Source organism: Oryx dammah, unplaced genomic scaffold (assembly GCF_014754425.2).
Source record: "Oryx dammah isolate SB20612 unplaced genomic scaffold, SCBI_Odam_1.1 HiC_scaffold_23, whole genome shotgun sequence".
Lineage (NCBI taxonomy): Eukaryota > Metazoa > Chordata > Mammalia > Artiodactyla > Bovidae > Oryx > Oryx dammah.
Genome location: NW_024070207.1, coordinates 31,279,189 through 31,298,079, shown reverse-complemented (window position 1 = coordinate 31,298,079; position 18,891 = coordinate 31,279,189). Strand labels below are relative to the sequence as shown.

General features: G+C 40.7%; 1 protein-coding gene across 1 annotated transcript in view; it reads right to left on the bottom strand.

Annotated features, from left to right (window-relative positions):
- TENM1 (teneurin transmembrane protein 1) overlaps positions 1–18,891 on the bottom strand; it is a 413,153-nt gene that overhangs the window by 134,211 nt on the left and 260,051 nt on the right. Inside the window, exons 16-17 of the mRNA XM_040266625.1 lie at positions 13,683–13,944; positions 10,475–10,742 (exon numbers count right to left, since the gene is read on the bottom strand). Coding sequence (XP_040122559.1) covers positions 10,475–10,742; positions 13,683–13,944 — 530 coding nt within the window. The remainder of the gene's footprint in view (positions 1–10,474; positions 10,743–13,682; positions 13,945–18,891) is intronic.

Here is an 18,891-nt window from a genome sequence, read left to right as displayed (position 1 = left end):
AATGTGATCACATTTAAAAGGTAACTAACAATGAGATCAAAACCTTCTTATCTGAAAGAAATCATTACATAGAACCAGAAATATATCTCATTCTTTTAAAACAGTAGATTCATGTAAAACCACAACAATGAAAGATAAGAGACCGAACAAACCAAGAGAAGGCCATAGCTACAAGAGGCAAAGACTGTGCAGATAAAATGCTACTATTGAGATCGGGTGTCTGCTCCCGGCATGACGTCCACTTTTTCCCACTCTCTAGTGAGTTCTCATAGGCTAGGATGACCCCAGAGGCTCCCTGATTTGACACACTGCCCAGTGGCCTGAAATGCTTTGTTTATCTATTATTCCTGGCTTACTAAGAGTGTCAGAATCAGGTGATGAATTTTTACCAAGTGCCTTTTCAGCACTTACGGAGATATTCACATAGTTTTCTCTCTTAATCTATTGAGGTGATAAATTAGAGCAATATATTTCCTAACACTGAACCATCTTTGAGGTCCTAAAACACACTCTACAGTACTTGGTTATGATGTGCTATCTTTTTAATGAGTCATTGGATTTGATTTGGTAATATTTTACTTAGGATCTATATCTTACCAGTTTAAACATGCTAGTGCTAAAAGTGACATAGTAGTTGAATGAAGAGAAAGAACAGGTAGAAAAGGTAAGAAGAATCCAGGAGTGAGGCAGCCACACAACACTTAGGCCAAGAGGTCATGTACATTGACACCTTATCTTATGATTTTTTTTTTTTTTCTGACTGCCTTTTCCAAGCCTAGCTGCAAAAAAGCGAACCTGGAACCTGGGTGACATGTGTGCCACAGGAGGCAACGTGATGTACTAGCTCACAGGCACATTTTCGAGTGCCTTCGTAGACCTGGATACTGCCCTCCTCTCCCTTGGTGGGCCCACCATTCCATTAAATAGGTCAGGCTAAGGGCCCCACCTTAGCCTCTGTCCTTATGCATGTTTGCTCAGTCATTCAACAAATATGCAATATTTGATGAGTACCTCCTGTCATCAGGGCTTCCCTAGTGGCTCAGAGGGTAAAGAATCTGCCTGCAATGTGGGACACCTGGGCTTGAGCCCTGGGTCAGGAAGATCCACTGAAGAAGAGAATGGCAACCCACTCCAGTATTCTTGCATGGGGAAATCCCATGGACAGAGCAGTCTGGTGCACTACAGTCCATGGGGTCGCAAAAGAGTTGGATACAACTGAGCAACTAACACTTTCACTTTCCTGTTGTCAGGCCCTGGGGATGTGAGAATGAACAAGACAGAACAAGATAACACACCCCCCAGCAGAGCTCACATTGCTTACAATCCAGTGAGAGGAACAAATATGAAATAAGATAACACACACACACACACACACACACACATACACACACACACATTGTGATAACTTGTATGCAAGTGCAGGGTACTATGAGCTGGTGCAACAGAAGTTTAAGTTTTGGAAGGGGAAGGCAAGGGAAAGACTCTTCATATAGAAGGGCTTTATCTCATGAAGTACAGGGAAGAACATTCTAGGCAGAGACTGGCATATGGGCAAGACGGAGAGTCTTTGTATCTCTGCAAGACTGAAAGGTCAGGGTAGCTGTGGTCTGGCTAGTGCATCAAAACCAAATGAAGAGCAACCCTTCCCCTCCCTGACTACCTCACCCCTTGCCCAGGACAAGAGAAAAAAAAAAAAGATTCCTATCTTCTAGCAGTATTTAGGCATTTTTCTTTGGGAGGGGGGTTTAGGAAATAAATTCACCTTGAAAATGGACTGGTTATTCTAAAGGGGCTGGTTATTTAATGAGTCAGCAGACCTACACAGAGCAGCTCTATGTGCTAGGCAGGTGATTTGCTAAGCGCTGCAGATACAGTGATCATTCATCACGTCAGAGAGCCCATACCCTGAAGGGTTACCTACCTTTTGGAACTTTCATTCGTGGCCTCCTAAAATAATATCATCTCACATTTGCATAACACTGAACAGTTAAACACATGTTTGTGTATGTGACCTAATTTGAAGACTCACAAAAACTCATGAGGAAGATATATTTACTCCAGTTTGATAGATGAGACAATAGACCCAGAAAGGTGAAGTGACTAGTCTAAGGTCATCTGACTAAGTAGCAGATGGCAGAGCCGGAGCTCAAACACAGTTACTCACTTGGCAAGTGCTTTTACCTCTACACTGGATCATGCTATGAGATTAAGGGAAAGACCCATGATTCAGAAGTCCTTTAAACAGATAAGCTTTTATTTGTCCTGAATTTAAGATATAAGGATTGGAAACTAGAGATAACCTTGAAGTAGAAGTATCATATATCCTGGTTGGCCAAAAACAGTGTCCAGTTATGCTATTGTTAACAGCATCCCTTTTCACTGTCAAGAGTATCTTGGATTGAATGATAAATTATATATAAGGTCACCTAATCTTAAAGAGATATGGTTGTAATGCCCTGAGATGGGTTGGAAGAGGGGGCTGGGAGGCCTGAATAGTCATGAATGCTGACTTAAGAAATAAATCATGTGGTTTGGCAAATCATTTTCACTTCTCTATCTCTTGACTATATTACCTTACCAATGGCTTTCAAATTCTTACGGTTGAAAGTCATTTCATTGTGACCCAACACACACATGGAAAGATACATGCATATATGGGCAGGTATAAGTGAAACAAAGTTTTCTGAAACAGTACTCTCTTAGTAGTTTTACACTGATATTTTCTACTCTATTCTATTCACTTATGTTCTATTCCATTCCATTCCATTTTATTCCACTAAAAAAATACTGGTTGACTCACCAAACAGATTTTGTAATCTACTATTGAGTGTGACCAGCAGTTTGAAATGGACACAGACAACGTGCTTACTGGGGCATCAATTAAAGACCCTAGTAAGCTCTAGGTACTCTTTGGAGGGCATATCTCACATTTTATCAGAGATATTAAAATGTATACAACCTACAACTCATATCCAACATTAAACACGTTTCATATTTAAATGTGAAAATTGACTTGGAGTTGACAAGCTGACATAATGCTCCATTTAGCAGACATTTATTTAAACAATTTGTTAATGTTGATTTTCTGGTTTTCTTTGCACATTTTGGTGCCAATAAATTTATTTTTCAGGTTGCAAAGATTTTTGTAGGTCCTTGAAAAACTCATCCTTGGTGCTGCGACTGAAAAGCTGAATGGATAAAACAGCCCTGCTCTCAGTTAATGATTACAAATTTATAAGTGGAGAGAAATGATGAAAGATTATTATCTCTGCTAGCTTCTTGGACAGAAAGCCACTGGGGCATTGAATTGGGTAAGGTGGATTGGTCCCTTTAGTGAAGACAGGCAGCAGTGAAAGGCATACAGAACTCAGGATGGTGAGATCCAAGTTTGAATCCCTGATTGGGAAAGGTCTTTTGGCAAGTCACTTGCTCTTTCTGAACCTCACTTTTCCACTCTGTAAAATGAAGATCACATTCATCGTGCCATGCCTACCAGGCAGGAATGTTCTAAGGATTAAAATGAGAAAATGTATGTGAAAGTACTTTGCAAATTGTAAAGCACTACCCATTTACTATTAAAATATTCAGTGGATGCTATTTTTGTGGCTGCCCAGCCTGCTTAGGCTTTACTGAAGGGAAATTTATGAACACTAAGGCATCGTTCTCAGGGATGTTTTGTGTGCACAAAGCAACTGTAGCTTAGCACCTATTACCATTAATGTTCCCTTGTTTCTTCTAACACAATTTAGACAGACTCCTTTGTGTCATGAACCTTTAGGAAGTCTAGTTCTTCCTGAAACACCACTCTTTCTTGCCAAACTACTGTACTAAATAATTACGCAATTGTTGTTGCCAATAACCTTGAAGAAAAGTAGAATTGTTTATAGCAGTGCTACTAAAGGTGGATGGCTGATTTCCTGAACTTCCAGGACTCCTAACCACTGCAATTTAATTTAATTAAAATGAAGACCAGGCAGAATGCATTATTATATATTGATAATGTATGCAGACACAGGGAATTATTTTGACAAAATTTATATAATGGATGCAGATCAGAGCCCCTGAACAAGCCAGTTTGTCACATTAAATAAGCTGTCTCTAGAATTTTAACAGCACTGTGAACTTAAAAATAATGATTCTTTTTAACACTATTTTGCAAGGAGCAGAGTTGGGAAAGAAACAAAATAATATACAATGATTTTCAGACATCATACCTTTTTAGAGCCAGAGAATAAAGTACTAAGGCCAAATTATTTCAAATGCTCACATGGAGTTTTTAGCAGGGGAGTCTTGTCTGTGTATCAGACAACAAAATCTTTAAGCTGGATGAACTAGTGATTGTGGTTTTTGTACTGCAACCCTGGGGGTAATTTTCCTCTTCTTCCACTTGATCAATATTGTGCTTGGATTAATCAATCTTATCAGCTGCCATTGATACTTCTCCAAGGAATTAGTTCACACAGACTCCGTTGGTAATTTATTCACTCTGGTATTATCCCTCTCATTGCAAAATCTGTTTCATTATAAAAACTGGTGGGATACCTTAGGATCTCAGGTTCTCCTTTTCTCCTTTTGCCTGTCTCTGAACAATCTATTCTTTTGTGACACTTGAGCCCTTAGAGATCACATCAATTTCCCACAGCTGAACCATATGGGAAAGAGTTCTACATTTCACACTTAGTGGGCATTTCAACTTAGGCATTCACCATCATTTCAGACTCAGCTTGTTTACATCTGACCTCTTTCTCCATCACCCAGAAACGGGGGTTGAGGGGGACAGGTTCACATTTAACAGGCATGGGAAGGAAGAAGAGCGGGAGACCTTTCAAGCCATAGTTTTAATAAAAATTCCAGCTGAAACTGGGACTGTAAGAATAGTGGTCAAGGTTTGTTTCCTAGTGCTGTTGTAAGATATCCGGACAAACTGAAAGGCTTAAAACAGGACAGATTTATCATCTTACAGATAAGGAGGTCACAAGTCTGAAAAGGGTCTCATTGAGCTAAATTCAAGGGCTCAGTGGGATGAATTCCTTCTGAAGTCTCTGGGGGAGAATCTATTTCCTTGCCTTTTCCAGCTTCTAGAGGCCACCTACATTCCTTGGTCCTTGGCTCCCTTCTTTCATCCTCTGAGCCAGCAAGACTGCATCTTGCTGTGCGTTCCTTCTATAGTTATATTCCCCTCTAACTCTGACCTCCCCTTCTGCCTCCGTCTTCCACTTTTAAGGACCTCTGTGATAACAATGGATCAACCTGGACAATTCAGGATAGTTATCCCATCTCAAGGTCAGCTGCTTGGCAACTCTAATGCCATCTGTAACCTTAGTTATCTTTTGCCATGTAACAATTTATTTACATCTGTGGGAGGTGATGGCTATTATTCCACCTACCAAAAGGCTATATTAAGACTTCTGAAATTGAAGCAAAATCTGAGAAGTGTCATATATAGCACCATTATTAATATCTGGTGCAAAATTTACTCTGTTTCTTCTCACATCAGTTAAGTGATGATAAGATATGGCCAGGAATACAGCTAAGTGTTTTCTTTTTTGCTTAGATTCAATTGTATCTATTAAGGTATGGACACAATGGTAACATACTTGATCCCTTTGCTCTATCCATTTATCACCTGAACTATTTATTGTCTGTTATATTCTTAAGGTGTTCACAATCCATTTTCTGAGAAGTTGATTCTCCAGCTTCACTCTACCACTCATCCTAATGCTTTACTACTGTCAGGAAGATTCCCTTAGTCTCTGTGGAGATGGAAATGGAGACAAGGTAGCAAATAAAATCCTTTTAACCATGATTAAGTTATCAGGAACATTTCCTACAAGGTAAACAATCCATATTCCACCTTAGGTACCACACTTGAAATTATTTTGGCTGTTTCCCTTGGGATCCTTGCCAATTTTCTTTCTCTACTCTAAAAAAAAAAAAATATGTCCCTTGAGTGCACATAAATGTATGGAAAAATCAATACAATATTGTAAAGTAATTAACCTCCAATTAAAATAAATAAATTTATATTAAAAAAAAAAAAACACCATGAGGAACATTTTTCCCTCTCCCTTGGATATTTCTGAGTGGGTCAATTGTCTCTTGCTTTTATTACTGTTATTAGCCTTTAAAAGGAACCAACAATATATATTTCAGCATTTTAATTAAGGCCATTTTTGTAGTCAGAATGCTGGAGCAAGTTTTGACCAGAAATAAAATTGTAGAAATAGGAAGCAAATCAACATCCATAGGAAAACAATAGGGGTGAATCCTACAGCACTGGTGTGTATACTAGAACACTGTTGCTTCTCTTTGTGATTTAGTTGTTTATTCAACGCTCAGTGTGTCCAACTCTGCAACCCCATGAACTTTAGCCTGCCAGGCCCCTCTGTCCATAGGATTTCCCAGACAAGAATACTGGAGTGGGTAGTTATCCCCTTCTCCAGGGTATCTTCCTCACCCAGGGATTTAACCTGGGTCTTCTGGATTGCAGGTGCATTCTTTACAGTCGGACCCACCAGGGAAGCCATATATCTCCATGGATATATGAGAAACTAAGTCATTAAGAGTGCTTAACTATAACAAAGAGGATAATTTTAGAATCTTCAACACTGGGAGTATTTAAAAGGAAGGGGTACAATACATTTTTATACATAAAGTGAGGCTGATAAAACAGTGCAGTCACTGTGGAAAACAATTTGATGGCTCCTCAACAAGTCAAACAGAATTACCATATGACCTAACAATTCCACTCCTAGGTATATTCCCAAAAGAACTGAAAATAGGTATTCACACCAATATTTGTATAAAAATGTTAATAGCAGCATTATTCACAATAGTCAAAAGGTGGAAACAACCCACATGTCAACCAGTCAATGACTGGACAAACAAAATGTGGTATATCCATTCAATGGAATAGTATTCAGTTACAAAAAGGAACGAAGGTCTAACACCCATTATGACATGGATGAACTTTGGAAACACGTCAATTGAAAGAAGCCAGATACAAAAGACCACATATCGTATGACTGTGTCTGTTTGAAATATCCAGAATAGGTAAATTCATAGAGACAGAAAGGAGACTGGTGGTTGCCATGGTCTGCAGGGGACGGAGAAGTGGAGAGTGACTGCTAATGTGTTTAGGGCTACTTTGTGATGTGCTGTTGAAAATGTTCTGGAATTAGATGTTGGTGATGGTTGTACAAACTTGTGATAATACTAAAACCCACTGAATTGCATGCTTTAAATGAGTAAACTTTATGGTATGTGAATTATATGTCGATAAAGCTGTTACTTTTTTAAAAAGTCAGGCTGAGCTACATTTATGTGAACCCTAGCAAGGAATTTCTGGTAGGTACTATCTTGTTCAGCTATTGATCAGAGTACTGGATAAATTGCTGCGTTATAACTTAAGAAAAAAGTAAAACATAACAAAACAAAAACCCTCAAATCTAACAACCTGGCAAGGGTTTTGAGACAAGTCATTAAGAATTGGAAAACAAAGCCCTATGGAGAAAAGTTAGAGGAATTTAAGATTATTTTAGTGAAGCAAAGGGGCTTCCCAGGTGGCACTAGTGGTAAAGAATCTGCCTGCCAATGTGGGAGACCCAGGTTCAGGCCCAGGGTCAGAAAGATCCCCTGGAGGAGGGCATGGCAGCCCACTGTAGTATTCTCACCTGGGGAATCTCATGGACAAGGAGCCTGGTGGGCTACAGTCCATAGCATCACAAAGAGTCAGACATGACTGAAGCAACTTAGCATGCATGCAGGAGGTGAATAAAAGGCTTTAGGATCACATCCTGGAGAGGCGAATATGAGGCTTTGAGTATGCATCAGCCAGGGTCCCAGCTGGAGTCAGATATCACACTCAGAAATGTTCAAAGAGTTGAATGAAGGGGCTATTCACAGAGGCGTGAGCAGGGTGAAGGGAATTAACAAGGATCGTGACCTACCCAGGGACTGGCAACAGTGGGAAGCTGTCTGGGCTTGCAGAGAGGGGTTAAGGGAGGGAGTGATCCGGAGAGAGCGTGGGGATTTGGAGAAGGGGCTCCTCAACAGGAGCTGCCATCTTCCAGTGCAGTCACTGCCCAGCAGTGCAGTGAAGCAGGGAGAAGGATACCCTGACCACTTCCTCCTTCCACTCTGCTGGCTCTTGATGGTGCCATCCACTGACCAAAGCAAAAGGGAAGCCAGAGAGTAAAGGAATCCAGACAATGTGATCCATAGAAGGCAGTCTTTCAAAGCACACAAAAGGGCAGAGAAGAGACTCTCTGTGTGTGTGTGTGTGTGTCAGGAAAGGCAAAAGGAGAATAATTAACACAGTGTGTGCATGCAAAGCTGTTTCAGTTGTCTGGCTCTTTGTGACTCCATGGACTGTAGCCCACCAGGGTCCTCTGGCCATGGTCCCAGGTGAGAACACTGGAGTGGGCTGCCATGCCCACCTCCAGGGGATCTTCCTGACCCAGGGATCAAAGTCTTGTCTCTTACATCCCCTGCAATGGCAGGCAGGCTCTTTACTACAAGTGCCACCTGCACCTACCGATTAAACCCATAATAACAAGCCCCTTATTAGAGAAGCTTAGGCAAGAGACACCTGCATAGGTGCCATGCTTCATACCTTGTGATTCCAATATGCTGACCATAGGAAAACTGACAAAACCATACCAGCAACCAGCACTCACTCACCTCATTTAAGCCTCACATCATAATAACTTGGGAGTAACATTCTCTTCATAATATCATTTAATATATGGAGAAACTGCACTTGGAGATTAATTTACCCAATGTTGCATAGCTAGTAAGTAGAGAAGGATGATTTGAATCCAGGGAGGGAGTCTGGCTCCAGAATTTTCTTCACCACCACATTCACTGGACTAGAGTTGAGCAGGACTCCACAGGCGGGCCAATGACCTCACTGGTAGTTAGCCTAATGGTAGAGACTGCCTGATGAAACCTGAAATTCTAAGAGGGATCTGAATGGAAAATACAGAGCAAGAAACCAGATTGTGGAGTTGGCAAGAGCCCAGAGAAAACGAGGGTAGTTAGTACCACAGGAGAAGTGATGAGCTCCGTCATCAGCATGGCTGGGTCACCATGGTGGGAAGCAGTGGACTCTTGCTGCAGGGAGACAAGAGCTGTTGCTCACTTGATAGAGCAGATGCTGACCTTCTAGGACTGCAGTGTATCCCGAGCAAGCCTGCAATTTGATGAAGTTTGCCTTTGAGGCTGCTGATGCCTTTTCTGGTTCTTTCTTTACATTCCCCTATGTCTTTACAATAATTCTCCACTAACTGAGGAAATTTGAAGCATTCCATGGTCCCTGCATTCTAAAAAAGCCCAACAGAGATGAGTTAATTATTTAAATATGTGAGGATCTCTTGGGCAAAGAAGACTCACCAGTCTTTTTTCCTCCTCTCTCTGGTTCCTTCTGGAAAGAAAGAGGAAATTGACACACAGTAGTCTAAGACATATAGGTCACTTATATGGGACTCATACCATGACAGACACTTCCAAGGGAGAATAAGAAAACATCTCTGGACTTTAAAAATAGTCTTCTCATCTGTCAAAGGGTGGTTACCATGAGCTACTGCCTGAAGGCACAAGAATCAATGGATCCCAGCTGCAGTTCCCAAGACCTGCCAGGTCTCTTAGGAAGTTTTTACTGTCTTTTACAGACTAAGAGAAACAGACATTGGTGTCTGTCTGCCTATCTGTCTGTCTCTCTGAGTATCATTTCTTAAGACAGACTATTCCTTTTTTTTATGTTAAGGAAGTTATCCCTTCTTTATGAAATTATTGTAGTGGTAGGCAATAGTAGATGGCAGGGTTTTTTTTTCCTTCTAAAAATATTCCTACTTGGCAAAATAAAAGGTTGACAAATCTGAGTCTCATTTTTAAAAAACGCCATGTGTCTGAAGGCATTAAATATCTGAAAACCACAGATCCAAAGGACTGTTTAAGGTCTCTGCAACCTGTAAGATGCTAGGTTTTAAAGTCAAAAGGACTAGGAAGGCAGGATGATTTTTTATTTAACCAACCACAGTAACAAGTTAATGGAGTCTAACCATCCTAGACATAAAAGACAGTAACTGGAGAATACTCTAAGTTAAAATGTTGTATTTTCTAAGTGGAAATGGTAGTCTAAATGTCAAATACAGAAACATGACCCAAAGAACGCCCCCTCAAAGGTCATAGTTAGAAGGGAATATTCAGCTTTGGAGACAGTTACAAGTCAGATATTGTGTGATTCCATTGGTATGCAGCCATCATGAAAAGAGAACTAAAATCATTTTGAAGCGAAAATGTGTCAAAAGGAAACTCTCAACAGGCCCAAAGGGAGTGTTTAAATGAAAAAGTGCCTTAGATCCTTCAAACAGAAGAAAACCCATAATTATTCTAAATACAAATTAACAGGCAGATAGTACTTTCTGTTTTGTGAACACAACACTGCTATTTACACAGAATGATTTCAACATACCCAAAGCCTCTGCCAGGCCCCAAACCTTCTGTCCATAGATGTCGGTCTTGTTCCAAGCAAACGTGTAGACAAGATTAACTGCAGCAGGAAACCACTTCTGTGTGAGTCGCCCTTCCACAGCTACTGTGAGGTGTACTTTTATCATCCCCACAGGAATGGTTGAATGTGTTAGAAGGATCCGTAATAGGGTTTTGTATCCGGGGGTGCGGCTGCTTAGGTAACTCAGCCTCACAAAACTGGAAGGAATGAGGATCTCCTCTTGTACAACCTGAAAGAAAGAAAGTCAAATTGGCCCTTATCAGTGCACAGGGAGACAAGGACACTGCACGCTTTTGTCCTAGAGGCATGCCAAAGGGTTAAACGGATTATGGATATCAAGGCATTTATTCTAGAATCTTTGTGAGGCTACATGAACACAGGTTTTACATTTTGCACCAAATCTGCATGAGGACAAGACATCCAGCCTATCCTGAGAACAGTTCTCCTTTTTTTTTTTTTCCCCCCTGCCAGGAAAGACTAGGAAAATAACCATTTGGTTTTCCAACAGTGTTTCAAAAATTTCTTGGTAGGAGTTGGGAGATCACCCTGTGAATGTCAAGGATTTCAGTGGCATGGGTTCTATTCAGACACAAAAGCTTGTTTGGTGTGTGAAGTCATCTATCACAAACCATTACTGGAGCCCGTATTCAGGTTAGGCTCTCAACAAGGAAGGACTCTGGAAGTAGGCCCAGCAAGTGATATTTTATGACAGAGACTATAGTGTCCCTAGAACTAATCTTTCCTAATGCCCTCAAACTTATCTTCTCTGGAGCTTTGCAATGACCCCGAGGGCCCACTTTTTAATCTAATTTTGCTTATACATTTCTCTGTGTCTTGGGTGTACCAAGAACTGGGAACAAGCTTTTCCAAGCTGGCACCTGTGACTGAGAAGCAAATAACTCCCATTAACTCCTCTGCAAATCTTTTACAAACATAGGTCCCAGAGTGAAAATAACACTTGGCTTCTTTCATTAATTACTATTATTTCTTGTTTATTAGCACAGATGGCATTAAACAACCAAAAGTGGTCACTGAAACTGCATCTTGTATTCTGTGACTTTCAACTTTCCAAATACAGCTGAACAAAGGGCCCATCCTATTTAACACATTGAAGGGGACTTGGGCTTCCAGGTGGCACTAGTGGTGGAGAAGCCAGCTGCCGGTGTAGGAGATATAGGAGACACGGGTTCGATCCCTGGGTTGGGAAGATACCCTGGAGAAAGAAATGGCAACCTGCTCCAGTATTCTTGCCTGGAGAATCCGATGGACAGTGGAGCCTGGCAGGCTACAGTCCATGGAGTTGCAGAGTTGGACACAACTGAAGCGATTTAGCATGGATGGATGGATAGTGTGGATATTTTTGTGCCCTTATTCGTTTTTAGCTCAGGACCTTGTACCTGCTTCCTTTCCCAGGCTGGTGCAGAGTAGAACTGATTGTTAAACATATGCTATCTCATATTGTTGGGGATTTCTGATCATTCCTTTCTTTCTGAGGGCATAAATCCCTTTTGTCTACTCTTTGTCCAATTTTCCTTCCTCTACATTAGGTATTTGATATCAAAGCTGTCCACTGGCTCTGTCTTCTTAGATGGTGGCAGAAGCACAACAGGATAGCATGACACTCACCACCTTGGTATTTCATTTCCATAAGGAATCATGCAATCCTAGAGCAGCTGGGAAACTTTTCTTTTGAGGAAGACCCATGCTTCCTAATGACATCGTGAAAGGATTGGTGTAGAAGTCCAATGTACTCATTAAATACTATACAGTTTTTTTCTTCCTTTCCACAGGAAAACAATGGAAAAGACAAGAGTGCCAATTCTTCAGACTCTTCTGTGTAGAATATTATTTTTTGTCAGCCTTTCCTGAGGGCTTTGCTAACAGCTGTTGGGGCTGTTGTAAGGGAAGAAAAACCAATTCAATCTTTGACTGTCCATTTACCTCTTCTTGAGTATCCTTGAATTCTGGATCTGATTTATGAGTTCATTTTGGTGGACATTAAACTATCATTATAATATTAACTTAAACTATCATTAAAATGCTTCTGTAATATAGTGAGAAAATTGTACTGTGTTTGTTTGAATGACTTAGAATTGAAATGAAAATACTGAATGCTCAATAAAGAAAAATGCTTAGGAGTCCTAAACTATGAGGCTTCAAAAATATGTCCTCTCTGACTATAAAGCTTGAACACGTAAAAAGCAAAAGTTTCAGATAAAATGTGTAGACTTGACAACTACCTTTACTAAAACATAGCTAAACAAGAGGAGTTGTCATGACTGCTAAGAACAATGACAACAGACATAAAGTAGACAGTGGAAGAAAACTAGATTTAAGGAGTTTAATTTCAGAACCATAAATGGTCCCACCTCATTGATTATACTGTTATCACCATGGAGCCAGTGAGCTTTGTTCTTTTGAGCACAGTGCTTATCAGGTCAAGGTTTGGGTTCTAATCCTCATGATAGCTAGTTCATCTTGCTTTGTTCCATGGCCAGAGATGGAGCATTATAGCCCTGGCCAGTCACCTTGCAAATGTGTGCCAGAGAGATTACATTTGAAAGCTTCTCTTGAAAAATGAAGGGCAGCACATTACAGGGCTGGCAGGAATACCAGGAAAAGGAAGCTAGTCATTATCGACTGTTGACCACCCCATGGATACAGCAAGTCCCCTACATACAAATGAGTTCTGTTCCGAGAGTGTATTCATAAGTCCAATTTGTTCCTAAGTCCAGCAAAGTTAATGTAGGTACCCAACTAATGTAATCGACTATATAGTACTATATTGTAATAGGTTTATATTTTTCACACAAATAATATATAAAAATACAAAAAATAAAACATTTTATGGGAGGTTTAAGAGGGAGGGGACATATGTATACCTATGGCTGATTCATTTTGATGTATGGCAGAAACCAACACAACATTGTAAAGCAATGATCCTCCAATTAAAAATAAATTTTAAAAATGCAATTTAAAAGTTAAAAAAGTTTTAAATCTTACAGTACACTACACAAAAGCACAACAACTTGTAGAGGATGTGACAATATATGCCAGACATGTGAACTAACTTATGTGAACACGTTTGTGTCTTTGGAAGGTTGCAAGTTGAAGATTCATATGTTGGAGACTTACTGTACTTTTGTAATTTCAAGGTCCATGTACCCACCTGCAGCTCAGGAACAATAGTTCCCCTCTCTGGACAGGATCCTCCAAATGATGTGAGTGGTGAGGGAAGCACAATAGGGTTTGGGCTGATAAAGTTGGAGATATCGCAGGATGGTGGGTCTGACATAACTCTCTGCATGATTACTTTCTCCACCACAATGAACTGGTTCCAAGGCAACCACAGTGTCCTCTTCTCAGGTAGAAAAGGTGACCGGTCAAAGATTAAGACAACAGAGATACCACCGATGGCTACGAGGTCAAAGCTGAGAAGGAAAAGCAGAAAGTTTCAACTAAAATAAAATTTAAAAGTTTAAAAAAATAGGCAGTGTGAGTGCCCTTTCTTTCTTTGGGGATGTAAGTATATCCGTTTGTCTTCTCTGTTTTATTCCTTCTATTCCATCTAACTACATATTCATTCCATGGAGGCTTCTTTTCACTATCCAGTAGATTTCCGAGAAAAAATTCCATATCACCCGTTGCTATTCACCCAGGATTTTTAAACCAATTTTAATGCTGTCTTAAACAAAACCACTGCATGTATTTCTGCTGAGTCAAATCAAACATCCTTGTTCCTCCCTGTGCTAGAGAGAATGGAAAGATGACCACTGAACATCATCAACATCTTAATATGCTGCATTATTCTTTCTCAAAATCCCTGTACTGTAACTCAATAAAAGTAAGGAGCCAAAGGTTAAATACGTTGTTTGTGGTGACAAACAGTGTCAGAAACCTGATGGTGTCTTTGAGATGGCATCTGAAGAAAGACACCAGCTGAGGAGATTTGTTCAGTGAAATTGGCTTGAACAAGACCATCTGGCGGAACCCTCCACATCTGGCTACCCCCTGGCTTGATTCTACTTGAACTCTAGATATAGGATTTCTGGTTTTCTCTAGAATGCCTCTTCATTTTTTGTTGTAAGAAAGTCTCTAATGGACACTGTTCATCTCCACTGACAACTCCTTCCATATTACTTGACAAAACGAGACTACCTCTTCTGTAAGTCCACCTCTTAATGTGGTCTCTGAAATGACTCTTGAGTTGGAGCATAAAAGACTCAGATTTCAGTTCATTATGTACTAGATGGCTCTACCTTTCTGCTCTTTTATGTGTAATGATGTCTTTGAGATAATGTATTTATCATTATATCATTATATCTTTAAAAGGTGCGCTCATCTTCTCCTGCAAGAACACCTAAATTGCAAGTAACTGCTGAACAAACCTGTGACAGGAGGATGTTGGAACCCACCAAAAAAAGATATGCCATGTCTAGGGACAAAGGAAAAAGTGCAACGAGACAGTAGGAGGGTGCGATCACATTAAAATCAAATCCCGTACCTGCCAGGTGGGCAACCCATAAACTGGAGAACGATAATACCAAAGAAGTTCTCCCACTGTTGTGAAGGTTCTGGGCCCCACATCAGACTTCCCAACCTGTGGATTTGGCAAAGGGACTGGGAATCCCCTGGGAATCTGACTTTGAAGGACAGTGGGATTTGATTGTAAGACTTCCACAGGACTGGGGAAATGGAGACTCTTGGAGGGCACAAATAAACCCTGTGCACAGCAAGACCCAGGGAAGGAGCAGTGACCCCACAGGAGACTGAGCCAGACCTGCCTGCAAGTGTTTGGGGGTCTCCTGCGGAGGCATGGGTCAGCAGTGGCCTGATGTGGGGACAGGGGCACTGGCAGCAGCAGTCCTGGGAGGCGCGTGTTGGCACAAGTCCTTTTGGAGGTCACCTCAGGCCAAACAACTAACAAGGAGGGTGCACAGCTCTACCCAACAGCAGAAAATTGGATTAAAGGTTTACTGAGCATGGCCCTGCCTATCAGAGCAAGACCCAGTTTTCCCCACAGCCAATCCCTCCCATCACAAAGCTTGTGCAAGCCTCTTATCCTCATCCATCAGAGGGCAGACAGAAGGAGCAAGAACTACAATCCCATGGCCTACAGAACGAAAACTACAATCACAGAAAGTTATCCAAAATGATCACATGAATCAGAGCCTTGTGTAACTCAGTGAAGCTATGAGCCATGCCATGCAGGGCCACTCAAGGCAGACAGGTCATGGTGGAGAGTTCTGACAAAATGTGGTCCACTAGAAAAAGGAATGGTGAACCCCTCCAGCATTCTTACCTCAAGAACAGTATGAAACAGCATGAACAGTATGAAAAGGAAGAGGATATGACACCAGGAGATGAGCCCACCAGGTCAGTAGGTATCCAATATGCTACTGGGGAAGAGGAGAGAAATAGCTCCAGAAAGAACGAAGAGGCAGGGTCAAGATGGAAATAATGCTCGGTTGTGGATGTGTCTGGTGGTGAAAGTAAAGTCTGATGTTGTAAAGAACAACACTGCATAGCAATCAAGGTAAATTGGATGTGGTCAAGCAAGGGATGTGAACATCGACATTTTAGGAATCTGAACTAAAATGGGCAGGAATGGGTAAATTTAATTCAGATGACCATTATATCTGCTACTGTGGGCAAGAAGCTATTAGAAGAAATGGAGTAGCTCTCATAGTCAACAAAAGAGTCTGAAATGCAGTACTTGGGTACAGTCTCAAAAGTGACAGAATGAACTTGGTTCATTTCCAAGGCAAACCATTCAATACCACAGTAATCCAAGTCTATGTAGCAACCACTAATGTTGAAAAAGCTAAAGTTGAACGGTTCTGTGAAGACCTATAAGACATTCTAGAACTAACACCAAAAAATATGTCTTTTTCATCATAGGGGATTAGAATGCAAAAGCTGGAAGTCAAGAGATACTGGGAGTAACAGGCAAATTTGGCCTTGTAGTACAAAATGAAGCACAACAAAGGCTAACAGAGTTTTGCCCAGAGAAAGCACTGGTCATAGCAAACACCTCTTCCAACAAGAGACAACTCTACACATGGACATCACCAGATGGTCAATACTGAAATCAGATTAATTATATATTTTTTTTCAGTTGAAGATGGAGAAGGTCTATACAGTCAGCAAAAACAAGACCTGGAGCTGATTGTGGCTGAGATCATCAGCTCCTTACTGCAAAATTCTGGCTTAAATTGAACAAAGTAGGGAACTCTACTAGACCATTCAGGTATGACCTAAATCAAATTCCTTATGATAATTCAGTAGAGGTGATGAATAGATTCAAGGGATTAGATCTGATAGACAGAGTGCCTGAAGAACTATGGACAGAGGTTTATAACACTGTATAGGAGGCAGTAACCAAAACCACTCCAAAGAAAAAGAAATGCAAAAAGGTAAAATGGTTGTCTGAGGAGGTCTTACAAATAGCTGAGAAAAGAAGTGAAAGGCAGAGGAGAAAGGGAAAGATATACCTAACTGAATGCAGAGTTCCAAAGTACAGCAAGGAGAGATAAGAAAAACTTCTTAAGTGAACAATGAAATAGAGGAAAACAACAGAAATGGGAAAAACTAGAAATTGCTTCAGGAAATTGGAGATACCAAGGGAATATTTCATGGAAGGATGGGCACGATAAAGGACAGAAATGGTATGGACCTAACAGAAGCAGAAGATATTAAGAAGAGGTGGCAAGATGTGTGGCAGAACCAATACAATATTGTAAAGTAATTAGCCTCTAATTAAAATAAATAATTTAGATTAGAAAAAGAATACACAGAAGAACTATATAAAAAAGGACTTAATGACCCACATAACCACCATGGTGTGAGCCAGACATCCTGGAATGTGAAGTCAAGTGGGCCTTAGGAAGCATTACTATGAACAAGGCTAGTGGAGGTGATGGAATTCCAGTTGAGCTATTTCAAATCCTAACAGATGATGCTGTGAAAATGCTGCACTCAATATGCCAGCAAATTTGGAAAACTCAGCAGTGGCCACAGGACTGGAAAAGGTCAGTTTTCATTCCAATCCCAAAGAAGGACAGTGCCAAAAAACATACAAACTATCACACAATTTTGCTCATTTCACATGCTAGCAAGGTAATCCTCAAAATCCTTCAAGCTTGCTTCAGCACTGTATGAACTGAGAACTTTCAGATGTTCAAGCTGTATTTAGAAAAGGCAGAGGAAGCAGAGATCAAATTGCCAACATTCACTGGATCATAGAGAAAGCAAGCGTATTCCAGAAAAACATCCACTTCTGATTCATCGACTACATTAAGCCTTTGACTGTGTGGATCATAATAAACTGTGGAAAATTCTTAGAGAGGTGGGAATACCAGATCATCTGACCGATCTCCTGAGAGACCTGTATATAGGTCAAGAAGCAACAGTTAGAACTGGAAATGGAACAATGGACCGGTTCAAAATTGGGAAAGGAGTGCGTCAAGGCTGTATATTGTTACTTTGCTTATTTATCTTCTATGCAGAGTATGTCATATGAAATGCTGAGTTGGATGAATCATAAGACTGCCAAGAGAAATACCAATAACCTCAGATATGCAGATGACACCACTCTAATGGTAGAAAGTAAAGAGGAACTAAAGAGTCTCTTAAAAAGGGTTAAAGAGGAGAGTCAAAAAGCTGGCTTAAAACTCAACATTCAGAAAACAAAGATCATGGCATCTGGCCCCATCACTTCATGGCAAATGGGGAAAAAATGGAAACAGTAGAAGATTTTCTTTTCTTGGGTTCCAAAATCACTGCAGATGGTGGCTGCAGCCATGAAATTAAAAGACGCTTGCTCCTTGGAAGAAAAGCTATGACAAACCCAGACTGTGTTAAAAAGCAGAGACATTACTTTGCTGACAAAGGTCTTCATAGTCAAAGCTATGGTCTTTCCAGTAGTCACGTACAGATGTGAGAGTTGAACCATAAAGAAGGCTGAGCACCAAAGAACTGATGGTTTCAAACTGTGGTGCTGGAGCAGACTCTTGAGAGTCCCTTGGACAGCAAGATCAAACCAGTCAATCCTAAAGGAAATCAACCCTGAACATTCATTGGAAGGAATGATGCTGAAGCTGAAGTTCCAGTACTTTGGCCACCTGATGCAAACAGCAGACTCATTGGAAAATATCTTGATGCTTGGAAAGGTTGAGGGCAGGAGAAGACGGGGGCAACAGAGGATGAGATGGTTGGATGCCACCACTGACTCCATGGACATGAGTTTGAGCAAACTCTGGGAGACAGTGAAAGACAGGGAAGCCTGGCATGCTGCAGTCCATTGGGTTGCAAAGAGTAGGACACGATTTATGGAGTGAACAACAACATATTTTTTTTAATGAATAAAGGGCAATGGG